The 26,717-nt window shown below is 41.4% G+C and overlaps 2 protein-coding genes across 3 annotated transcripts; one reads left to right on the top strand and one right to left on the bottom strand.

The window, feature by feature from the left end:
* Positions 1-1,190: 1,190 nt before the first annotated feature.
* Positions 1,191-5,950, bottom strand: LOC121967899 (ribosomal RNA small subunit methyltransferase G-like). 2 transcript variants are annotated; one of them, XM_042518416.1, is made up of 8 exons: positions 5,543-5,950; positions 5,264-5,462; positions 4,139-4,248; positions 3,195-3,273; positions 3,037-3,104; positions 2,599-2,665; positions 1,712-1,856; positions 1,191-1,599 (listed from the first exon to the last, which is right to left on the bottom strand). In XM_042518416.1, the coding sequence occupies exons 1-7, from the start codon at positions 5,831-5,833 to the stop codon at positions 1,744-1,746; spliced, it is 927 nt and encodes a 308-aa protein (XP_042374350.1). In that variant the 5' UTR covers positions 5,834-5,950; the 3' UTR covers positions 1,191-1,599; positions 1,712-1,743. The 2 variants fall into 2 exon arrangements, with proteins under 2 accessions (XP_042374350.1, XP_042374349.1); XM_042518415.1 differs by having other exon boundaries at positions 1,191-1,523.
* Positions 5,951-6,231: 281 nt separating this feature from the next.
* Positions 6,232-25,159, top strand: LOC121967898 (probable ethanolamine kinase). Its single transcript, XM_042518412.1, has 11 exons — positions 6,232-6,489; positions 20,783-20,874; positions 21,060-21,166; positions 21,422-21,527; positions 22,579-22,701; positions 22,826-22,917; positions 23,451-23,535; positions 23,662-23,767; positions 23,863-23,929; positions 24,543-24,635; positions 24,725-25,159. Exons 1-11 carry the CDS (start codon positions 6,344-6,346, stop codon positions 24,851-24,853), a joined length of 1,146 nt encoding a protein of 381 aa, XP_042374346.1. The 5' UTR covers positions 6,232-6,343; the 3' UTR covers positions 24,854-25,159.
* The last annotated feature ends 1,558 nt before the right edge of the window (positions 25,160-26,717 follow it).

Below are 26,717 nucleotides of genomic sequence, written 5' to 3'. Positions count from 1 at the left end.
TGGTGCCCATCACAGTAGCCAGATCCTCCGGGGGGATGGTCAGCTCGGCGGGAAGATGACCTTTAGTCTTCAAGTAACACCACCGCCGTACGCTGACGACTGCTAATCTGCCACGTGTCAGGCGGACACAGGGCGCATTTAAGGAAAGCGTGCTCAGCTTAAAAAAAAAAAATTACAGGATATCGAAAGAGGCAGCATTAACTGCCTGCCCATAGGGTATTGCCGAACGGGCGGCGCAAAAAGGAATGGCCGAGCAGAAGAGCATTCTACGGGCCGGCTCAACGATCATTATTCGGTTAGACCGGCAGTCCAGTCAGTCGGACTTAGGCGCCTCCTTCGACTAGACTTGACGGGGAGGCAAGTGATCCGGTGATAAGGTGGCCCCCCCCTTTTTTTCGTAGAGAAGTCAACACCATGTGAAAACCAAGGCCATAGGCCGATTGGGGAAGGGCGACCGACCGGGTAGTAGGGGCGGAACGACCCCTGGGCATAAGCAGAAGCATAGACCCGACGAGGGGTCGGGTTCCGACGCTCATGATAAACAAGGACGCCGAGCCGACTGAATGGGCGTAGCCGAGCGCACGACCAAGATTCTCCCGAGCAGACTAGCATTTAAGTCTGGCTGGGCAGAATGGGATTGCCGATCGGCAGGACGTTCACCATAAACGTGAAGCAAGGGAACATCCTCTGACAGGAAGTATGGTCGAAGGACATGTTATGTACGAAGGCCTAGGACAGAATGTCCTCATGTCCCATCAGAAAGGTGGTCGAACTGTAGCAGTATGGCGTCAAGCAAGGTCATCTGACAAGCCATACCCGGGTATGGCCACAGTACACGTGTACACCTCGATTGGTGTGCATGAGCTTCCTCCAGCTCTATATAAGAGCTCACAGACTTCGCCGGAGGTAGAGTGACTCTCATATTCGAAACCACTTTTTTGCTGCTTGCTTGCCTGACTTGAGCGTCGGAGGGTCGTCGCCGGGAACCCCTTCCCGGCCCGACTTCTTTGCAGGTCCGTCGGAGCTCCACACGGTCAACGGGGGAGCCGCGTCATCAACTAGGAAAGCACCACGTACCCAGTGTACATTGATTCAGCGATTCAGATAGGATCCCCTTAAATAAAGTAATTCAGAAGTTGTATTTAAAAAAAAATATTCCCACAATTTTTTGATACTATAACACATATTCGTTTTAGAAAAACTCAATCACTGTAACGATTATAATTTTTCATCACAGTTGTATTTTTAAACACACATTTGAACTACAAATGCCATGCCAAAGTCAATTGCTGGCTAATAAAGATATAATTGAATTAGAATATTCGATAAGCCACCCAGTGGCCTGTTTCACAGTCAACCAAAAAGAAGCCAAATTGTGCAAATGACTGCAGGTAGTTGATCAATCAAAGCGGGCAGAAGTCGTTCTTTTGGTGTCATCCAAGGCAGAGTTACTTGGCAATATCTTGCAAGAAATTTTAACAGTCTCGTCATTCGCTCTATGATTTGCTTCATGTGACTTTGATCTGCAATTGTGATTCTTGAGATTGGACTTCACTATATATTTTTGGTGATACAGCAGTACAAATTTCAAATAATTTTCTGGTGAAGGTAATAAACAAATCACAGAGAGAAGACGATGAAGATTTTAATTTCAGGATAGTAATACTTGAACAAGTTATATGCGAAGTATAAGGTTAATGAACAAACGTACATAAATGTTAAGAGATCCAACTGCTCATAAAGTCATAACGGCAATTTTGCTGGAGTACCAGCTTGACGAGGATACTTTCTCGGAGTTGCACGGTCTTTCACACAGATCACGCTAGTTCGTTGTCCTTTTGGGCTATGTGACTCCACTGAAAATGAGAGAAACAAGTAACGATTTGTGAAGTTGATATGATCTGGAGGACTCAATGTTTTAACAGGCATCAGAACATTAAAGAATGTTGGTGAGCTAATAAGCAAGTAGCCAACTTGAATAACCAGAAGATGCAGTTGCATTTTCAATAACATTAAGGAGATTATAATAAGCAAATAAATTAGATGACATGGAGATATAATTCGCGAGTAGATTGTTTCTTGAACTGAAACATTCTGTATCATGTTTATCATGATGAGGTTTCTGCTTATTTTATAACAATGGCCCAGGGATCATGGTGCCACTTAGTGCTAGATCTTGTTATCTTTCTAAAACTAGAAACAAAAAGGATTTGCCACACCAAAATTACAAAGCACTCCCACACCGAGAAAACCAACTCGCAAGAGCAGGAGGAAGATTAAAAAAGAGACAAGCGTGTGCATTAAAAGATGAAGTGCAAGCACCTTGTGCCCTTGAGTATGTATTGTTTTCTAAGTTCGAACCTGTGAATTTAGAGCACCACCCTAGGCTAAATTTAGACTACTGTTGCCAAGCAATATTCTGAGTCTACGCCATGCTTATTCTATCAGTTTTCTGTCACATATCTTATCTACAGAAATTTGGGTTTCAACAGCAAACTCAAGTATTCTTAATTTCTAAACGATTCCATTTTCTTTATAAAATAAAAAAAAAAAAACCCAACTTACTGTCAACAAAGAGAAAGCAGCAAAAGCACAAACCTGTGCACAACTCTAGGATCGAAGCACCCAACAACTGAATTGAATTCTCAGCTCTTTTCACTTCTTCCTACAATAGCAGGAAAGAGATCACTGATACAAGAACCAAGACTAAAGCTCATTGACATTAAATGTTCATTCCTGTAGGTCTAGTGAACTAGTGATTGCTCAGTTGAGTTAATAACCATAGGGTGTCTCTAGGATAATGACTTGAATTGTAAAGATGGAAGATTTAATTTCAAAAGATGAAAATTTAATTTTGTCATAGAGTAGAAGAATATAGCGCCCTCAAGGAAAAAAAAAAACATCTTTCGTTGTATTTGAAGAATCCATAATCCACATATGTGAATTCTTCATATAGTCCTGTAGAAATCCTTCTATCACTAGTAACATTCAAATCAATAAAAGTGAAATGAATTTGACGAGGAATATAAAATCAACCTGAGGATCTGCACCTTTTGCAGCAACAAACAAGCCACCAACACGAACCAATGGAAGACAGTACTCAGCTGTACCAAGGAAAACCACTTAGCAAAGATATGTTACACAATGAACCACATATAATACAAACAGGTGATACAATCTGATCAAACTCCTACCCAAAATTCTCATTTCTGCAACAGCTCTTGCCACTGCTACATCAAATAACTCCCTGAAATCAGCACACTGCCCAACGCTCTGCCCTATCAACATGTTGATCAAACCATGTTTAGAATTATAATATTTGAGTTTGAAGATAGATGGAAATTAGATGTCAGTGAGAATGTTACAAGCCACTCATCTCAATAACTCTTCCTCAATAAGATTTAAATACAGATGAGATCCATATAGAATGGATGCCAAGTGTAGGTCCAGGTAGGCCGAGGGGGGAGGGGTTTAATAGCAACAACCCGGGGTACTTACACCAAGTGGATTCTCTCAGGCAAACATTTTGTGTATTTGTTATAAATTAAAAGTCTTATAGATGTGTAAACGTGAAAATATGATGGAATTTTAGCCTATGTTGGTCCAATGTATCAATGGCTGAAGCAAATTGGTTGAGTAAAATCCCTATCAATGAGAGCAATAAGTCATTATAGCCACCTACTATATGTTTTTAGTTGCATAGTCCTCCAAAAGGGCATACAAGCTATTGCATTGCGCTCCTTATTTTTCTTGACAAGAATTCAGAAGAAAAAGGATATTTGCAACATGAACAGCTTTGCAAATTTCCCCATAATAGTTTCTAGTATTGGTTGACAATTTGCAAGTTATAATGGTCATGATACATGATATTTCAGGGATCAAGCAAAAGCAACTTAATTCCTTGAATCATATTGGATCTCAAATCACTTAAGACTAAAAGCATCTTTTAAACCTAGCTATCAGTTTAATGGAATATGAAAAAATTATATACCAATTAGTTTAGCACTGTGAATTTAGTTCATGCTACCAATCTGCTTTGCATGTTATATAGTTTGCCTGCTGACCTCCATATGAATTCAAACTGATGCAGAATATCCTCCTATAAATTATGCATCATGCTAATTGGAAATGTGCTTACCTCTGCTCTTTCACATAAGATCTGCACATTTGACAGGCCTATAAGAGTCACGATGTGCTCCAAAAAATAACATCTTTTCTTCATTGACTCTAAAAGAGTGAATTTCCAACCTATATGAACTCAAAGAGAGTCAGAGCAAAGTTTCAGGTAGCTGAATACAAAAACGTCCAAGAGCAGCAACTTCATTATATTGAACACAGAAGTAGTTTGCACATACAATCCTGGCTTGAATGGATTTTCTTTGATACAATATGATTCAAAATACGGAACTTTTACAATAGCATTTTTTTTACTAGAAAAATCTTTCACTGTTATTATTTTAGCTCTAACTACATCAAGAACTCAGCAAGGTAAAACTACAAGCTCCTTACAGTAGGAAGCCAATATCAGAGTTAGTGGATAAATTTAGCTAAGTTTCAGCTAAACTGAAAAAAAAAAATTGAATTTGACTGCATTTAACTAAGTTGGCATACTTAGGCATATTCTTATATTGACAATTCAACCTAGGGATAGATGTAGAACTTTCATAGCGGGTAACCCTGTAGGAAGTATACCTGAACTACGGATACTTCCAAAGGCTCTATAAAAATTTATAGCTTTTGATACTAACATCTAAAAAATATTTCCAGTGAATCAAATATCTAATGCTCAGTTAACATAACTCTTGTTTGAACTAAGATACATAGAGGTTAGAACCAAAGTTAATAACCATATAAGGATATAACAATATTGCAATTGAAAAGAAGTTTATAGCCTAAAATATATCTAAGAAACGTTGAAGGTCAATGTAGTCACCGAGAGAAACTTTTTAACAGCCTTAGAATACAGATTTTCTCTTATTATTTACCTCTTTTCTACAGAGGTTTACCAAGTATCTTGTTGTTAATTTGCATTGGAGTTAACAAGCTTTCATAAGGTTTCCTGTAACAATGCAGCAAAGTTCTTCCCAATATGTTATCCGCTAACAATTTCTAACGCACAAGAGAAGTTAATCGGAAGCTCATCAGGGCTTCATTAACAATCAAACACAAAACACTGCCAAATCTTCATGAATCGGATGGCAGGATGCTCGTGATCAATAAAAAGAACCAGGCAATCACGAGGAACGGGGAAAAAAGGGATTACTAGGACAGGCAATGGCAAGTATCATTCCAGGTAAGCCTGCACCAGAACCGACATCGACAACATTGAGCCCCTCCAAAGAAGTTGATTTTGCACAATGAGATAGGTAAGATCGCTGCAGAGGCGGCAGGATAGCTAGCGAGTCCTCAACGTGCCTTGTCATCACTTCGCTCTCCTCGGTCACCGCCGTCAGGTTCATTTTCTGCGGAATAAAATCCCTCAAAAAATTTCACTCGAGGGAGCACTTCTAAATATTCTCTCTTAATAAGATTCTTGCAATACCTCATTCCATTGGAGCAGGGTGCGGACGTATAGAGAGATCTGGTCCTTCTGGTGGGCAGTGAGGGATTCGACAGAGGAGACGGAGAGGTTGGGGGAGAACGGAGTTGGGGAAAGGGAGTTATTTCCAGGCGAGAGTGTTGCGGCTCTTGCGGTCGGCTTGGCGGAGTCGGCTGGAGCAGCCCCGCTGGTGAAGTAGAGGAGGTGGGTGAGGCCGCGGCGGCGGAGGAACGAGTTGCGGAAGGGGAAGGAAGAAAGGACGCGGAAAGCGAAGCGGCCGTAGACTACGGACATGATTTTCGCGCTGCGATGTGGCGGTGGCGGCTCTGCGATCCAGCGCCGCCGGATAAGCACCGACCCTCGACTTCAACGCCGCAACGGTGCAGCAGCAGGGTGAGGGGTGACTGGAATGTAGGGTAAGTAGCGGCGGGTTGGATTCGGGTTATCAAGAAAAAATCGAATCCGAAATGCAATTTCCATTTTCTTTTGCACATCGTTAACGATGTAGATTTATTTATTAAAATTCAAAAAAAAACACGGAAGGGATTTAGAAATTAATCTAAATAAATTGACGACATATTTACTTTACCCAATTAATATTGAAATTCTATTTAATCCATCGAAAACAATCCAAAATTATTTAATATTCAAATTGCGTTGTCCTTACTTCCACGTCAACCCAAACGGGTCGGCCCGGTTCGTTAATGTGTACTTGGACCTCGTAATGTGGTTGCCGCCTCGCTCCGAAGGGCCGATCCACAGATCGAGATACGAGTTGTGCGCGCCAGAGGCGGAGAAGAGAAGATGGGATACGTCAAGGTCTCCGACGCTGTCGCTAGCATGGAACGAGGAGGCGAAGACCTCGTAGATCGAGCTGCCGAGACGATCCCTTCCTCCCCCATTGAGATCGACATCTCACTCCCGCTCGACCGTATGAAGGCTCACATCGTGTGAGCACTGCAACTTTTTTTTTTATATGGTTTACTCACTTAATTCCTCGTCTTTTCCCTTTATTTTGCGGCATGCTATTTCTCGTCGGAGGATTTGTGGGTTGTTGGATAAGCCTCTTGCGGAGGTTGAAGTGGGCAACCAGAACCCCTCGCATTGAAATGAATAGGTTTCTCCTAGTATATTCTAAGTGCGAATCTTGTGGAGGTCATTAATCGATGCTTCCCAAGCTATTTTTGTTGATCCTGTTTGAAATGGGTGGAGATGGAATGCTGGATACGTGGCTCAGATGTTGACGAAATGAAGACTCCTTGCCGCCCCCAGAATAACTTCGAAGCACTCCTGTGTATCGCATATCAAGAGAAGCGTTAGTGACTGGACTAGGAAAGGGTCCCTGGTCTAGGCCCTTCGACTTTCAAATTAGTGATCGACAGAAGGTGATGAACAGTAGTATGAACAATGGAAATTGTGTAATCTTGCATAATATGAGCGTATATGCGTCTGTAGATGGAGACTAATTTTTATAGTTTTATTGTTTGTTTATGCACGAATCTTAAAGAGTTTCTAGAAAAGGACAGACCATAAAGATGCTCCGACACCTTTCCCAAAATGGATCCTCAATCTCTGCGTTTGACGGAGAGGAAGCTTTTGATGTCATATAGAATATTCGCTATCCTTTGTGGCATAAAATGCCAAAAAGAAATATGAGGTCATTGGGCCGAGCCCCACAACCGCTAACCTATCAATGAGCCTTTCCTATGACCCAGTCGACGATCACTTGGCCGATCGGATATATAGAATGTCGTCGGGGACCTGCCCCTTACTTGGCCTATCGGTTTTAACAAAAAAGTTCAATCGGATCAGGCGTCCGTTCTGTCCGATCGGACCGTAGTTCCGATCGGCTGGACTGCTCGACTGAGCTATGCAGTTATGCCATTTTTAGAGAAATTTTGGCCCTGGAGAGTACTGACTCATCTTGAGCTATTCATTCATATTGAGAGGCTTGGCGTTCGACCAGTCCGATAGTCTGGTCGAATAATCTCTTGGTCCAATGGTCTGATCGGCTAATTGGGTCGGTTGGATAATCTCCTGGCCGCGATGATTGACTGCGTTGCGCTGGCTTCAAAGGATGCCCCTTACTTGACTTTGGCCCGACCCCTCGAACTTTAACCCAACTCAAGGGGCCCCATCTCAATTGTTGTATCACAAGCCTCCCCCTCAAATCTAGTTGAAGGAGACTGCAAGTCCGATTGACTGGACAATTGTGTTGTTTGTGCTCCCTATCTTTCGGTCGGACGTTCATTCCTCACACTGTTGTGATGGTACATTTAACTGTTGATGCTTCTAGCATCCTCTGTTTCCCGACCAGACGCCGATCACCTTGAATTGACATTCTGGCACCTTGGAAAGAGGGCACATCGCTTATCATTAATGTTAGCCATGATGCGCACACCTTTTTGCCATAAGCATGCTTATCGCTTCCCATCTCTCATAAATGTCGCTGTGCCTATTTAACATGTGTCGCATGCCTACTGCCAAAGAATATCCGATGTGATATGCAATTGAGATTTGATGGGATCGCTAGCAGTTTAAATTCAACGGTCTGGATTAAACTTCTCTCCTTCACCCTTTTGATCGAACAGTTGCGGGCCACCATCCCTAGGGTTTTTAAGTTTCATGTGTCAATGCCACTATATTGTTTTCACGTTTTTTTCTTCATCTTCTTCTTCCTTGCCTCCTGTTCATTGCCGCCAACGATTGTTTGGACCTTTTGTTCCTCTAGTTTTTAGTAAGTTCCATTTCTCTCCCCATTTTAGTCTTCTCTTCATGGCTTTCGGTCCTCCCGTCATCGTTCACGGGCTTTGGTACACCTCCCCTTCGATCGTCACATTCCTCATGACCACCGTATTGTTATCTCCTTTGGTTATGACCATCCCCATATTCCTCCGTCCGACTTTCTTACTTTTTTCAAAGACCAATTCATGGCTAGACTCCGCTTTCGTTTACATCTTTTTTTCTCTTAAATCTGCCCTTATTTTCACATTCTTCTATAACAATTAGCACCTAATTCCATTAGGTTGTTGTGCGGAGTTATAGTGTTATTCCACCTATACCGAGTCCCACTGTATCCTCAAATTTTTCACTACTTCTACTATCCGAAGAAGTTTGAGCCAGGCGTTTTCATTTTCCAAGCCCGAGAGTTGCCGTATTTTTTGATAAAATGTCTTCCTTTAATAAAGGCTGAAAATCCCACTTCTTCTATTTCTAATCGGCTCGTCTTGTGGCTTTCCCGACTGGGTGGCAAATGAAGTTGCCCAACCCTCCCTAGTTAAGCAAGTATAAATGGGAGCTGATCTAACTTGAGGCCTCCGCTCGCCGGTCTTAAATACCACATCCATAAGTTGCTGATTGAGGAGGTGCTATATATGTTCGGATTGAGTCTCATCCAAACTTGATACCCAATTGCTTTGGTGAGAAATTCATCCCCTTATTTATGTTGGATCTAACTGGTTTTTTCTCTGTTTTGCAGCTAAAATCACGTGGAAGGCGTTGCTATGTGACTCTACAAAGTTAGCAGACGACGAGATGGATGCTCGGGGGAAGTCGAGCTAGCAAGCCGTGGACTATTGCTTATCGGCCCCTCCGAAGAGCCGACCGGCGAAGAGGAGACAAGCCGAGTCACCGGCAGCGACACGACCGCCAACACTAAGGAGTTGCCACCTTTGCATCCCTTCTTGCTGTCGGTAGCTATTCCTTCCGAGTCCACCACTTCTGTAGAACCCCTTATCCATCATCAATAATGAAAAAGGCGTCGATCGGCAACCCTCGTTTGGTCGGTGACCCTAGCTCCACAAACTTCCGCCACGACATCGATCGCACGACCTCGCTTCAAGCGAGGAGAGAGCTCTACCTCCGCCGGTCACGAAGCTGCAACTAGTTGGCCTACTCCAGCTTCATCTGAGCGTACACCTTCGCTTTCTGAGTTGCTAATCGGAGCTATCCCGGCAGAGCCGGTCTCCTTTTTGATGCCGCCTCCTACCAAGCCGGTGCTACCCTTTTCCACAATACACTCTACTCCCCTTTCCAAATCCAATAGAAAATCAAAATCCAGCTCCGCAGCACCCAGTGAGCCAGGTAAGCAGAGATGGATCAAGACGATCCTTAGATTGCCCACTCATGACTTGCTTTCCACACACTTGGCTAAGTTCTTGGCCCTGGGCCAGACACCTAATAAAGATTCAAGGACCTTTTGCCCAAACTTGGGCGGATTCCCAGGCTCGAGCGGCCTCAAGCTCATCCGAGGAGCTAGTTGACCACTTCTGCCAGGACGCTACTCTTGGGGTTGCAAGGTTGCAAACATAGTCACATATTGAAAACACACGGGAAAGATTATGAGTTTATAAGAAAAAGATATCTCCATTGGCATGAGGCCTTTTGGGTAGAGGGCTTAGGCCCAAAGTGGACAATATTATACCATTGTGGAGATATTTAAATCCTTTTTGATCCAACAATTGATATCAGAGCGAGGTCGCTCTTCACCGGACTAACTGCCGGAAGAAGCACGAGCGAGAGTCATGATCCAAGATCGAACCATGTGAGTGAGACCTTGAACAAAGTAAGGGAGGCCCTGAGCAGGTCAGCTATCTGATGCTTGAGGGGAGGCCTTGAGCAGGTCAAGAGTGACCCGATATTCGAGGGGAGACCTTGAGTAGGTCAAGAGTGACCTGATACTTGAGGGGATCATGTGGTCCTTTGTTTGAGGGGGGGATTGTTGGGGTTGCAAGGTTGCAAACATAGTCCCACATTGAGAACACATGGGAAAGATCATGGGTTTATAAGAAAAAGATATCTCCATTGACATGAGGCCTTTTGGGTAGAGTTCAAGAGCAAAATCATGAGGGCTTAGGCCCAGAGTGGACAATATCATACCATTGTGGAGATATCTAAATCTCTTTTCGATCCAACAACTACTAGGTAAGCTTATTATGCCCTCGTACATTCATTTGTCTCGTGCACTTCATCTAACCTTCTTTTTACTTTGGTAGTTCTTGCTGGAGGGTCCGACTCTATGCCATAAATTGGTCAAGCTAAACCATGAGCAAAAGCCATTGCAGGGCTCAGTCGGGGAAAGTCGTTCGATTGTAGTTCTATTTTATTTGCTACTGATACGCCATCAATTGAGCAACTGCTTTATCCCTTCATTTATAAGATCGACCCAACTTCCTCTAATATCGTTGAGCCGAATTTCGAGTCCTCTAATGATTTCACCGTTAGTGACCTCCGCTTGACATTAAATCGAAAGGGGTTATACCCGTGGCCTCTCAGGGCGTTGTGCGGTATGTCTATAACACACTTGGCAATTCATCAACCCAATTTCGTCTAATATGGTCGAGCCGAGTTTTGTGTCCTCTAATGATTTCTCTATTAGTGACCTCCGCTTGGTCATTGCTTTGTGGGTAAGCCATTGAAGTAAAGGCTTGTAGAATGTCATAACTTGAGCACCATTCTGGGATTTTCCGCCCTTAATTGTCTTCCATTATCCGAGACAAGCTTGTAAGGAATGCTGAATCAACACACTATGTTTGCTATAAGAATTTGATGATCATTCGTTCGGTTATCTTGGTCAGCGGTTCAGTTTTCACCCACTTAATAACCACAGCTACTAAGAGATACTTTCTTTGACCAAACGCCATCGGAAAGGACCCCACTATATCCATTCCCCATTGGTCTAACGAGCATGAAACAATTGAGGTCTTCATGGGTTGGTGTGGAATATTTTGATGTTTTTGGCATGATAAACAAGTGGATAGAAGCCGAGCCAAATCCTCTTGCAAAGTGGTCCAAAAATACCTAACTAATAAAATCTTCTGAGTGAGTGACCGATCGCCCGGGTGACTTCCATATGATCCCTGATGTACTTCTTGGAGAAGGTACTGTATATCATTCGTTCCGACACACTTGAGCAATGGACGAGAAAAGACTCTCTTATATAAATGATCTCCTACTAATGTAAATCGAGTTGCCCACTTCTTTATCATATGAGCCTTCTCCCGATCGGTCGGTAAAATTCCATGCTGAAAGAACGAAGGTGTCCTCCAATCACTTTGTATTTCTTCTTCAGCTTGTCATTCAATGTGAGCTATCAATAAAGTTTGATCAACCAACTTATCCAGCGTCCAGGGGCTTAGAGAACTAGCCAACTTGACTAACTTATCAGTATATTGGTTTTCCTACTGGGAAGTTTTCTGTAGCACCACCTCTTGAAATCTCCCTTTTAGTTTATCAAATACTTTCGCATATAACTTCAACTACTCATTATTTATTTTGAAATTGCCCGATAGCTATGTAGCATGGATACGGGTTCGGGTATCGTATCGGACACGACACGGATACGGTGATACGAAATTTTTTGAAAATATAAGACACGATACGGCTAGGATACGACGATTATTAAAATATATAAATATATAAATATATAAATATTATATATATATAATATAAAAAATTAAAAATCCTAGAATAGAAAACCACATTACATCAATCATAATATCCATTACAAACAAAAAGTAAACATAACAAAATATAAAACACCAAATCCATCTTAAACAAGTAAAAATCAAACATCCATATACGTATCATCACCAACGCCACCTTCGTCAGTAAACAAGACTGACTCCAACTCAGTTCATCAAGAGACAAATTGACAATTTCAAGGATAGAAGCACCCTCCATGTCCATGGAATCAAATCCATCTGCTCTAGCATCCCACATCTTACTTTCTCCTTCACTATAATGTGGACTCCTCCTAGATAAAAGACAAAGATTATAGTGAACATACACCAAATCTTCCGCTCTTTGTGGTGTTTTCTTGTTCCTCTTCAATGAGTGTATGAAACTGTAGGTGCTCCAATTTCTCTCACAACAAGAAGAAGAAGATGGTTGTCCAAGTAGCTTTAAAGCTAAACTTTGAAGAGTTGGTGCAGAAGCACCATGGATAACCCACCACTTAATTGGAGACATCGAACCTTGATCACGCATTGCATCATTATCGGAAAAATCATCAATGGCAGCTGAAAAAGAGGCAAACTCCTCATTGAGACTTCTTCGTTCGGATGAATTGGAGTAATATCTTTCAATGCACTTTTCCTTTCCCTTGAAACTTCGATGTCCCTATGAGGAGGAAGACGATTGGGAGATTCTTGGAGCCACTCATGGCTATAATACCTATATAAAAAGATTGATAGTTTAACATCATTCACAAACTAATATTTCTAATTTGCTAAAACTTAGAAAGTTAAAATTTTTTAGAGCTTTACCTTGGATTCAAAGAATGCGCCAAACAATGTAAAGGTGTATTGCTTTTATTCCATCGCTCCACCGGAATATTATGAACAACCTCATAAACTTTGAATCTTCACTATGAGCCCCCTTTGAGATAGCAACTCTCATTTTCTCTATCATTTCATCCCACCACTCATAGACTAAATGAAGACAAGGTTGATTAGTGTCCGCTTTCCTTAGCATCTCATAAATCGGACTTGTGAAAGCAAGTATATAATCAATCTTTTCCCAAAATTGATCATCCAATATCTTGTATTTCACTACTCTGGCCTTCACTACATCCGCCTCCTTGTACACATCCCATCTTTCACTAATCACCATGTTTTCAAGACATTTCTTGATTTGTCTGAACCTTTTAAGCATAATGATCGTGGAAGCAAATCGAGTATCTACAAGTGATAGCATCTGCAAGTGATAGCATCTTCAAGTTTGAGTTATCGTTGAACATCGATAATCTCATATTGTGATTCAAGATAAAATTCTTGATCATTGAAGCATCATTTGCTATACGCTATCCACTTGCACTCATCAAAGGATTCTTTGTTTTGTAGAGAGTCATTGGTGCACAAATATTCTTCAAAGCAAGATTCAATGTGTGCACAACACAAGGAGTCCAAAATATGTGTGGATACTTTGCCTCAACGAGTAACCCTGCAACTTTGCAAACAGGAGCATTATCGGTGACTACTTGGACAACATTCTGATGTCCCACTTCATTTATAGCATTAATGAGCAACTTAGAGATGAAAATTTTATCCTTGTACTGACCTTCACAATTTATAGCCTTCAAAAACATAGGATCACTTTCACACACGGCTATGATATTAATTAACGGTCTTCTTTGCATATCAGACCACCCATCACTACAATACTAACCCCTTTTGTTTCCAAGCAGTTTTTGTTGGCTCCAACAACTTTTCAATATGAGCTTTTTCTTTTGAAGAAGTGAAGTTCTCGATAAATTGTATCCGGTGGAAGATAACCTGGAATCGTTCGTTGAGTAGCCAAACTAAAAGCACGAACATAATGAGGATTCCTAGCAATATTGAAAGATAATCCCCGTGTAAAAGAGCCTCGCAATTTCAGAGTGGAGCTCATCTCTAGCATTCAAGTTAAAAGCTTTTTCAAGAGGGCCAAGTTGTCCTTTCCTCTTCTTTGTTAGAGTTGGATCATCATTTTACAAAGGACCGGGACCACTAAATGATGATTTTGAAGCCATGTTTGATGATGCAGATGACGAAGGCAACGAAACTTCTTTCGGTTTAGAATTCTTCTTTCTCAATTCTGCATCATCCACAAGTTGTTGCATACGCTTTATTTGATCCATTGTAACAGCTGTACAACCAGCAATTCCAGCCCTTTTTTGTTTTAACAGATGTGCTTTCACCCTCGAATATGATCCTTTGCACACTTTAGTACATATATTGCATGACCAAGTGACATTTTCTCCTCCAACTGCCTTTTCCACCTTGGTTACAAATTTCCACAGAGGAGAATAATCATCAATATCCTCCTGTCCACTCTCATTTTGAAAACTTTCCATAGCAAATAGGCTGGAGAAATAACATAAACATATTGATCAATAGACTTTCCAGTTTCCAACAAATTAAAAAAGTGTTGTTCTATGGACCATTGCACTATTTGCACACTGCACAGGAAGCCCTAACCAAAATGTGCAGTGCAACTAAAATGTGCAGTGTTAAAACTGCTATGAGAAAGGTCTCACGGATGTGCAGTTCGGCAGTTCCTTTTTTTCAGATGAAAGAAAAGCGAAAAACAAAAAAACAACTTCAGAACCGTAATTTCAGAAGAAAAAATAGAAAGGGAAACTTGCCAGAAAATAGAGGGCGGCAGCGAGCACGGCGAGCACGGCGAGCAGAACAGTGGCGAGGTGGGCAGAATAATGGCGACTCTGGCGAGGCGAGCAGAGCAGAGCAAGCGAAGCGAGAAGAGAAGCGGCGAGAGCAGAGCAGCGGCGAAGGTTTGCACGAGCAGCGGGGAAGGTTTGCAGCGAGCACCGGCGAAGGTTTGCACTTTGCAGTGAGGCGGCGAAGGTTTGCAGCAAGGCGGCGAACGGGCGAAGGTTTGCAGCGAGCAGCGGCGAGAGTCGGGAGGAAATAATCGGGAGCAATACAAAACCAAAGGAATTTAGGGTTTTGTTATGTCAAATTCATTTTAATTTATTTATTAATCAATCCTTAGAAATTTATTATTTTTCAATTTGAGCCTTATAACTTTTAGTTTTTTTACATTTGAGCCCAAACATATCCGGAAACGTGTCCCATCTGTGTCCCAGTATCCTAACCATATCCGGCTGGTCAAACTTTAAAAAGTCAATGACACGGATTTTGCCGTATCCGGCACACGTATTTGCGTATCGTGTCCGTGTCTTTGTCCGACACTTGAGAAAAAAAAAACTGCAAGTGTCCGTGCAACATAGCCCGATAGTTGCTAGTTGAGAATCTGAGTAAATCAGGACTCGGGAAGCTCCATATGTTTTGCAACCACCGGCTATTAGTGTTTCATATTCCGCTTCATTATTGGTGGCCCGATACTCCAACCAAATGGACAGCTGCATTCTGTCTTCACGCGGTGATATTATAAGAATCCCAACTCCATTGCCCTGTCGGGTGGACGATCCATCCATATAAATCTTCCAAGTTTCTTCCGTTTAAGACTTTGTATATCCGTTTCTTCATTCGGTGAAATTGCCTGTCGGCTTGGGTTTTGATGGTCGATCAAGGTTGATATTGTATATCGTACATGCTTAGTTCCGTGGTCCACTTGAACAATCTTATGGACGCTTCTAGATTGATGAGTACTCGGTCTAGTGTACTATTAGTTAAAATAATTATGGGATGAGAAAGAAAGGGCGTAACCTTCGAGCGGCTAAGACCAGCCCGTACACCAACTTCTCTAGAGCGGTTAAGCGACATTCAACGTCTTTTAATAAATCACTTAAAAAATACATAGGTTGCTGCTCACTGTATCCTGTCGTACCAATGTTGACTTGACAACCCTTCTCAATGGAAGACAAATATATCTGTAGTGTCTTGCCCGATGGGCTTAGCTAGCGCAGGTAAAGAAGATAAATAATTTTTAAGATCCTCCATTGCCTAGTCACACTTGGTGTTGCACTGGAATTTAGTAGCTCGACGAAGTATCATGAAGAATGGTAGACTCTGATCGAATGACCTTGAGATGAATCAGGATAAATATGGCATTCGTCCAGTCAGGCGTTGTGCTTCCTTCAGATTCTGTGGCGGAGCCATATCTTAGAGGGCCTTCACCTTGCTCGTGTTGGCCTCAATTTCCACTCGGTCACGATGTAGCTAAGGAAGCGTCCACTCTTGGCCCAAATAAACATTTGTTGGGTTGAGCTTGACCCCGTACTTTCTCAGGGTTTGACACATCTCCTTTATATTTGCACATAAATCAACACATCGGAGGGATTTGATTAATATCATCTATATATACCTCCATGCTTCTGCCGATCTACTTTTGGAATACCTTGTTTATAAGCTGCTATGTTGCTCCCACATTCTTCAGTTCGAACAGCATGACGCTATAACAGTATGTTCCTTCAGCAGTAATAAAGCTAACCTTTTCTTAATCTTCTTATGCCAAGGGGAACTTGATAATAGCCTTGATATGCATCCAACATGTATATCATCTCGCAGTCAACTGTTGAGTCGACCACTTGATCGATGCGCGACAAAGAGTAATAGTCTTTTGGGCACGCCTTGTTTAAATTTCTGAAGTCCACACAGACCCGCCATTTGTTACGAGCTTTGACACTAGCACCATATTTGCTAGCTAGCTCAGGAATTGAACTTCACGAATATGCCATGCTTCAAGCAGCTTATCCACTTTCGCTCGGATAATTTGATTCTGCTCAACTCTGAAGTCTCTTTTCCTTTGCTTAACCGGTCGAGCGTCCGAGCGTTCGAACGGACGTGAAGCGCGTGCTCCATCACTGTTGGTGAGATATCCATGAGTTCCTAGGGTGTCCAAACGAAGATATCATTGTTGTGCACCAAACAAGCGACCAACGTTGCTTTGTTCTATGGGCTTAGATCGACTGTTACTTGAGTGACAACCTCCGGTCAGTTGGGATGAATTTGTACTTCCTCTTTTTCTTCATAAACTAGGGTCAGGAGAGCTTCTTGAATAGGGTTAACCTCTACTCGCTGGGTTTTCCGAGCGGCAAGCGTTTTAGTTTTCACCATTTCTACATAGCACTTTCGAGCTACCAACTTATCTCCTTTGACCTCGTCGACCAAGTCGTCTTCCGGAAGATTTAATCTTCTGGCAGAATGTGGAAACTATTGCTAGAAATTCATTCAGCGTTGGTCGATCCAATATTACGTTATAATTCGAAGGTGAGCCCACCACAATAAAGTTTGAGCGGTAAGTCCTCATGAGTGGCTCCTCCCCAAGAGAGATAGCCAACTGAACTTGTTCGATTGGCTTGGCTGTACTTCGTTTCTCGTGAACCCATAGAGAGGAGTTGTCATTGACTGGAGCTCACTTTTATCCATATGAAGCTGCTCGAATGCCTTCTTGAAAATGATATTGGCCGGCTGCCTATGTCAACAAAAGTACGATGAATATTGTAATTGACGATCACAACTTTAATAATTAATACATCATCATGGGGTATTTCCACCCCCTCTAAGTCTTTGAGACTAAAATTGATCTTCGGTCCTTGTGCTTTCTCCTGGCTACACCCGATCGCGTGGATCTTCAATCGGCATATGTGTGATTTTTTTTGGCCCGATTGGAGTTATCATCGGTTAGGTCGTCCGCTATCATATCAATGTTGTCGCGAGCGTCATTTCTACGATTTTCTTCCTCCTTGGCGGGTTGACACAACTGTTTTACAGCAGCCTAAGATGACACTCGGTTATTTCTTTGTTGAGGCCTTGGTTCCAATCGACCCTCGCAGGTCTAAGCCTGTGGTTCGTTCGGTTGGCGATGACGCTGACGGTTAGTAGAAAAGGATCGCTGGCGAAACCCCTGATTAGCCTGTCGGCATTGCTCTTGATTAAAATAGTAGCGATCTTCTGTGTTATGGTTCCTGAGCGTTGGTAGGTATAAAACATAGGAGCCTATGGTCGGGGCTTGGGGAAGCATGTCCGTTTGGTTTCCACTTGTTGAACCGCTTGCGGTCTTGGCTCACGGTGTTGTGGCTGATGGCCCGGTCGGGGCCCCTTAGGTGGCAAAGTAGCGGGTGACAGTTGGTGCTCGGGAACGGTGGTGGGAGCAGAAGGAGCCACCTCTTTCTTTCTAGCGGATTGAGCTTCTTCGACGTTGATGTATCTGGTGGCTCATCTAAGCAGATGATCGAAATCCCTCAGAGGTTTCTTAACGAGGGATCGGAAGAACTCGCCATCTGTGAGCCATTGAGCAAAACACTCAATAAAATCTTTGGGTGGTTGAGGGGGCGTGCATGGTCACTTGGTTAAATTTCTTGATGTATGCTCTCAATGGCTCCTTGGGCCCTTGCTTGAGAGGAAAAAGACTTAATGTCGTCTTATGATAACGACGGCGATCGGCAAAGTGATGCAGAAAAACTTTGCGAAAGTCTTTAAAACAACATATGATCTCGGTCGGGAGTCGGTTGAACCACCTCTACGCCAAGCTAAACAAAGTCATGAGGAACACTTGGCACTTGACCCCTTCCGTGTACTGATAGAGGATAGCCACGTTTTCAAATTTGAGTAAGTGATCCTCCGGGCCGATCACCCCTCCGTATTCTCTGATCGAGAGAGGTCGAAAATGAGCCGACAGTTTATCCTCCAAGATTTCATGGGAGAGCGACATGCTCGCTCGCTCGGGGGAGGTACTAATCATTGGGCCTTTTCCTTTACTATCATCCCGAGTGAGTGCATTTTCATAGGACGATCCTTGATGCCTCTTTGCTCGACCCATATTGTCAAGGGGCGTGTGGGCAACGCTCGGTGATAAGCTATCAGTGATAGGGGCACGACCAGGAGGTTGGTCGGATGTACATGTACTTGCGGGAAGGCAATTGGGGGAGGCTGGATCGACTGGAACCCGGTCAGGCCTTCCACTTGAGTACCTCACTCAGCTTGATGGTCAATCGCAGACACAGCGGGCTCGTTCGGAAGATGGCCTTTGGTCGCTACTGCACCATTCTAACCGCTCGGGCGACTATCAACAATTCTAAATCTTCCTTGCGACAGTGTCAAGTGAGTTGTCCAGTCTCGTCCATCCTCACATTTCAGATGCAGGCGAAGTTCTCACAAATGACGCTAAATATGATCCTGTCTGAAATCGGTAGAGATGGAATGCTGGATACATGACTCAGATGTTGACGAAATGAAGACTCCTTGGTGTCCCAGAATAACTTCGAAGCACTCCTACATATCAAGAGGAGCGTTAGTGACCAGACTAGTGAAGGGGTCTTCGTCGTAGGCCCTTTGACGCTCAAGTCAGTGATCGACAGACGATGATGAGCAATAGTATGAATAGTGCAATTGCGTAATCTAGTGTATTGTGAGCGTACCTGCGCTTGTAGATGGAGACCCTTTTTATAGTGTTACTATTTGTCTGTGCACGAATCTCAAAGCATTTCTAGAAAAGGACAGACCATAAAGATGCTCTAACAGCTTTCCCAAAATGGACTCGTAATCTCTGTGTTTGGTAGCGAGGAAGCTTCTGATGTACAGCTTGCATATAGAATATTTGCTATCCTTCATGACATAAAACGCCAAAAAGAAATATGAGGTTGTGGGGTCCACAACCTGCTTACTCGTCAAACTGATAGAGCCTTTCCCATGACCCGGTCGACGATCGTTTGGCCGACCAAACATATAGAATGTCGTCGGGAATCTGTCCTTTACTTGCCCTATCGGTTTTAACCAAAGAGTTCAATCGGACTAGGCGTTCGTTCCGTTCGATCGGACTGTAGTTCCGATCGGCTGGACTGCTCGACCGAGCTATGCAGTTATGCTATTTTTGGAGAAATCTTGGCCTTGGAGAGTGCTGACTCGTCTTGAGCTATTCATCCATATTGAGAGGCTTGACGTCCGACGAGTCCGGATAACCTCTTGGCCCAATGGTCCGACCGTCTAATTGGGTTGGTCGGATAATCTCCTGGCCGCGATGATTGACTGCGCTAGCTCCAAAGGCTACCCTTGTCATGTAGCTTGCTAAATTGAACCTCGTTATTCTTGTACCACCATTTTGAATTTGCATCAATATTTGATTCAGACTGTGCGATTTACAGCTGATTCATGAAATATTTGTGAGCACATAAACCGAAGATAATTAAGTTTCAGGATACAATGTTGGAGAAACCACATGACTGGCTTGATCTCTTATTTGCTTTATTTGTCTACTTTTCTTCTCTAGCATGGTTATTTACTAATTTTAATTTATTTCTGACCTTGTATTATCTTTTTTTTTATTTATAATTAAATTGTCAAATTTTCACATGTAGCCAAGATTTCCAATTTTCTTCATATTGGTTGATGGTTGCCATTGGCTTCAACTGCATGCTTAACCGTTATTGTATCCTGTGATGCTCGATTGTTTATACATTTAATATGATATACAACAATTTTCATACTCGGGCTCAACTTAATGTCACCATTTTTATTTTTTCTTACTGCTTTTATTTCTCTATATTCTTGCAGTTTTCTTATGACACATATTACAAAATAATATATTCACCTATGTGAATTTTCCCAATATCACAAAGTTCAAAATAAGTTTTTTTATCTACTCTTTGTAGTTGTTATTTTGGCTAACAATTTAGCTTCATTTTTTTTTTTTTTTGCCATGTGTGAATAGAGAGTTCAATGAAACTTTTCTTAAGATTTTCTAACATAGATCTTTCACTCCTTTAATCTTCAATGAGATTGTGGAAATTTTGAGCAAGTTTTCTTCTAATCATTAAGTAACTTTTTTTTTCTTTCTTTTTAGAAATCTGTGCAAGGATTTGTTTTTGAAGTGGTCATCTCTTGATGAGTCTTGCTTCACGGTTGAGACTGTTTCTGGTGGCATCACAAATCTTTGTAAGTGTTGCTGTAACTACATACTTTTCTTGCTATGTTCTTTTGCTTAGCTGGGTCTTAGCAACCTTGTTTAAGGCCCTTGCATATCCTATTAGATTCACTGGTCTGAAAATTCTTGCTTCCTTACTATATTTATCTGTTTACAAATTTAAGCATTAACTGTTTAAATCTTGCAATGCATGCAGTGCTGAAGGTTTCTATAAGAGAAAATAGCGGGAACATGGATTATGTGACTGTTCGCTTGTATGGCCCAAATACAGATTTAGTGATTGATCGGAAACGAGAATTGCAGGTTGGGCTCAAAAGTTAGGATTTAAAGTAATGCCCTAGTATAATTACAAACCAAGAACCACTTAAAGAAGTAGATACATAAGTTCTTAATCAGATCTATATATAACAAAAAGGAATTCCTTCTCATGGTTACTATCCTTTTAACTCTTTATGTTACTTTTCTAAGATAATTCAAAATGGGTTAAACATGTTCTCATCTCAAGTTATGCAAATATTTTTTTAAACATCTACTTACCTCAGCTAAGTGCAATTTTAGGCACTACCACATCTCTCAGCAGCAGGATTTGGTGCAAAGTTGCTAGGAATATTTGGGAATGGCATGGTTCAATCATTTCTTGATGCTCGAACACTTTCACCAACAGGTTTGTATATACTTCGATTCCTCATATAGTTATAGGCTAATAACTGACAATTTAGGCCTTTGATTTTAATTCAACTATTGGTTCCTTATTTTGCTTGAGAAACTATTCAGACTAATATTTCCAAATTACAATTTCTTTGCTCATATTTTAGAATTTCTCTACTTACTTTCCAATTATAAAATGTTTCATGTTGGTTAAGTACACTTGTTGGACACCAAGCAGGTACCCAACACGTACAGGAGTTAAAGAGACGGTAGGCTGCTTATACTATTACATAAATATTACATATATAACATTATTTGACACTCTTGAATTATCTCAATCAATTGAAATTAAAGTAATTGTAATTTCAGGTGCACCTTGACTGTAGATACTTGTCTAGGGTATGTTTATGATATTTTTCTGTTGATATAAATACTTAAAATTACAGTTATTAAAGTATATTAGGTGCAATTAGAACTCTAGTTTTGGATCAACGAAGATTGAAGTCAAGGTTTCAGCACTATATATTATACAAACTCCTGTGCATTCCTTATATTGTGAGGCAGTAGACCAAGTGGTAATTGCACCTACTCTGAAAAGTCAAACTATACTTGTTGGATTTAGTTTCAATTTTCTCCTTATAGTTTTAATGTCTTGGCTTCCAATTTTTTTTTTTGGTCTCATTTTTGCAATCTGTAGTTTACTAAGTTGTCTCATCCCTCATAATTTCCCCTTCCTATTGTTTATTTTTTTTAATCTTTTTCCCTATAGTGATATGGTTTATAAATTGAGGGGTCAAATATTAAAACCCAAGAAATCATACTTTGAGGGGCAAAGTGCTGAAATGATCGTTCCTTATGTATTTAAGTCTTCCTGTCAATACTTTGGTAGTTTGGTGTCAGGGATTTGCTGATGTACACATTAGCATAAGTGCATGCCTTGTAGTTGTATCATGATGAAAGTGAGATGTTGTATGTAAATTGCTGCATTCATATTTTTGTTATATAAAGTGTTCTAATTTTTGAGATTTCTAGCATGCTGTTTTTTGAACTAAGTTAATTGCTTCCAGACATGAGCATCCCTGAAATAGCTTCTGAGATAGCTAGACAACTCCACAGGTTCCACATGGTGGCAGTTCCTGGTTCTACAGAACCACAATTATGGAATGATCTGTTGAAGTTTCTGGACAAAGGTTACTGTTATTATCTCACTTTTATAACTTATTTGTGTTGATCAAAGCTGAGTGTCAAATTTTTTTTTTTTTAATCATGTTGTATTTCCTTGCGTTCCATCCTGACAAAGAGCATTTGTTGCAGCTGCGGCATTAAAATTTGAAGACAGTGGGAAGCAAGCTAGGTATGAATCAATCTCATTCCCAGAAATCCGAGATGAAATTGATAAGCTCAAGGTACTATTTCAGAAAATTTGATTATTTGTAGGGTTTATTTTTTATCACCAAATTTTGAGGTTTTAAAAAATCTACCTCTCACTTTCATTTTGAATATGTACATGATTTCACAACAAGTTATAACAATTTCTACTTGAGATATTGAATGACACTTTTTTTTTATGAATATTACATCATGCCATATATTGATTCAACAATTTTAAACATTATTTAATAAAATAATTAAACAATTAGAATTTGATATAATTTGACAGTTTAGTACGCCATTTCTATCGCTAGAGAATCTGATGAGTCCAATGGCATATGATATCATGTGAAGATGATACTCTAACAATATTTACTCATACTTTTTTTCTGTGATTGATTCGATATAAAATCGAAAATATGCAATGAATTAGTTAGAAGTGAAAGTGTGATAGATATGCTAAAGCTTTGAAGTTTGTGATAGATCTAGTACTTAATTCCTGTTTTTATTGTGAAAAGTGGCTCACATAACTCATAATAGCTTTCTTCTACTTGAGATATGCTAACAGGATCTCACTACCCTTCTAAACTCACCTGTTGTCTTTGCCCACAATGATTTGCTTTCTGGGAATCTGATGTTAAATGACAAAGAAGGTGAATATCTTGTATATCTTTTCTCATTTTCATTCACCTGCATTGATGTTCTGAATTATACCTTTATCTTGTCTGGGAGCTCCATGCATTTTTATATTTATGGTGTCTAATATCCCACACGGACAGGGAGACTCTACTTCATTGACTTCGAGTATGGGTCTTACAGTTATAGAGGCTATGATATTGCAAACCACTTCAATGAGTATGCAGGCTTTGACTGTGATTACAGCTTGTAGGTTGCCTTCCTCTGTATTCAACTGATTATTGCTTGAATTATCTTGATAGAGTATTATGTTACTTTGTGCTACCTCTTTCCTGTTGTAACAGGTACCCACAAAAGGAGACACAGTACCATTTCTTCAGGAATTATTTAGAACCCCAGAAACCACATGAGGTATGTGAGTCTGATGGTAGGATTTGCTAGAGTCTGCAATATACTTGTTGAAAAGGTGAAGATTCATGATTAACTTTGTTTCTCATAGTGGATATACTTCGAGAAAAAAATAGTGTTGAGTGTGCTCCATTTATTTTGGAAGCTATATGCTATTCATGACTAGAAGCTTTAGCGTTTCGATATTTCACCATACATGATCATGTATTTCTGCATGCTTTCCTTTACTGAGACGGTTGCCATCTGCGTCTGAAGTCTGAAATAGGTTCACAGGCTCTGGTTAGTCAGTTTTATTAGATTATAAAATTCCCTCATTAGATTTTGAAGACTCAGATTATATGTTTTCTCAATTAATTTATTTCTTCTCTTGTCATTGTGTACTTTTATTGTGGAAAATAGTGAAGAAACTGATCTGAAAAATCCATTTCATTAGTGTCATTTCAAACATTGGATGTCTTCAGAGTCATTAAAATTTGAAGAATAACGCTACTATGAATAATAAAGGATCCAGACTCATCAAAATTGTATCTCAATCTTTGCTTTGAGCAGCTCAGCTTAGCTGAATTGTAAAGCTTTCTATTCGGCATTATAACAATTAGTACTCTCATGTTTGCAGGTGCCTGACGATGATCTTGAAGCTCTCTTTGTTGAAACAAATACATTCAGGCTTGCATCCCATATTTACTGGGCTCTGTGGGCTATTGTACAGGTACCAACTCAAGGATGCATAAAAGCAAGAGAAAAAAACTTGTGTTCTGCAGGAGACTTGAATTTAATTTCAGAATTTCAATGTGACAGGCACAGGTATCCTCGATTGATTTTGATTATCTCTCCTACTTCTTTCTTCGCTATAATGAATACAAGAAACAACGCGAAACATGCATTTCCGTTGCACGGGAATACCTCTCCAGATCCGCTGGAAGTTGAAGTAACGGCGGCGGAGTAATAATTCTTTCTCCCTTGAGATGCTCATGGACGGAGCATAGCGTTTGCAGATTGCTTATGGTTATTTTTGAGCCGACAAGTATACTTCACATTCATTCGGAGTGAAGTTGTAAGAGGCTAAGAGCCAAACTTATGTTGGCCAAGAGCGTTTCGTTTTTAGTACTAAATATCTGTTGAAGCGCCCATCTTGCACTTCTTCAATTCGAGGTAGTGATTCCTTATTGGTGGGTGTTTAGTACTAAATAGAGATAATTGTATTTCTTCCATATATTAATTGGCTCATTATTTTGAAAATGTACCGTGTTAATCATTTCCTTCCAACTTACGATAATTTATCAAAAGGCATATGTAGAGATCTAAATTTATTAAAAGATATACGCTATTTTGATATTTACCAAAGAACGTACTTTTTTAAATGTATTTCCTATTTTACCTTTATGACAATTTGATTTTTTCTACAATTTTTCTTTTCTCCACTGTATTTCTCTCTTCTCTTTTTTATATCGACATGGAGAACATATGAATAACATTAGTTAATTTTTTAATAATATTTTAATATATTTGAAGAAGGAAAAATAAAGAATAAATAGCATATTTGAACTCCTTGAAATTTCAGAAATCCACTGTGATCCGGCAGTAAGAATGGGGAACCCACTTCCTGAAGGGGATCAACCTGAGGACCGATGAAAGGCTGTGCGGTGGATGGCCGAGCCGAGCGGATGGGTAGGTCCGAACGGAGCTAGAGATAAGCCCATCCATGGGCTCATGTTTCCGACGCCAAGGCAGGAAGACCGAAGGGCCGAGCGGGAGTCCGCTCGGCAGGGGCCAAGGGCCGAGGGGGTTGTCCATTCGGCCAAATAGGGGCGAGGGTATAAAGGGTGCCGAGCGGCCTATGCGCTCGGCTTAGGATATAAGATATCAGCAGAAGCATGTCTGATGATTAGGCCGTACACAAGATCGCACGATCTTGCCGTCACATCATGGAGAGGCTGATACAGTAACAGTATGGTCTCATGGACGTCTCCCGATATCCATATTCGCACACGGCCCTTCCGATGTACCCATACCGGCATGGTCAAAGGCGGTGGTTGCTGATTGCACGCCCGTTCTTTGAGAGATCTATATAAGGCTTCCATTTCTCCACCGAGGTATGAAAAATCTTCATCTCAAGCCACCTTTTGTTATTCCTCGCCGACTTAGCGCCGGAGGGCCGTCGCCGACACCCTCCGCCTCGGTTTTGCTGTGTTCACCTGAGCATTCGAGGATCTAGCAGAAGCGCCACGTGCCCGTCCACCGATAACCGTTCGGACAGATCAAATTGGTGCCGCCGTGGAACGCCCGCATCCGGACGGTAACAATGGACGAGGGCCGGACGACAAAACACGGTGACGCCGAGGGAAGAGCTCGACGCTCTGGTCGAGATAAGGGCATGAACTTGTTGAACAAAAATAGAAAGCAAAGGCCGAACGACAGGAGCAACAAACGACATCTGCGTCTGGTGGCGGAGCGCGAACCACCTCCAGCCTTACCGGGCGGGATGAAAGAAATGAAGAGTCAAAAGGGCGAAAATGAGACGTTATCGTGGGTCGAAGGCCCTGTACCGTTCGAACGGCGGTAAATTATCTTAGCAAAAATGCTCGACGAAGCAGACCCTGAGCCGTTTGGCCAGGAATACGTTCTCCGCACTGGGTGAAAGGTGCGCTAAATGTAACTGTATATGCTCCTCGGTCGCCTAGGCACTTGCGATGCAGGAAGTAGAAGAATGATAGCACAGGGTATCCTCTGCGAGACGGAAGGCCAAGGTCGCTCGACCTGGTAAGGAGTTAGCCCTAAAGCCGTCTAGCCC

The sequence above is a fragment of the Zingiber officinale genome, chromosome 3B, assembly GCF_018446385.1.
Source record: "Zingiber officinale cultivar Zhangliang chromosome 3B, Zo_v1.1, whole genome shotgun sequence".
NCBI lineage: Eukaryota > Viridiplantae > Streptophyta > Magnoliopsida > Zingiberales > Zingiberaceae > Zingiber > Zingiber officinale.
This window is presented reverse-complemented; position numbering and strand designations above follow the sequence as displayed.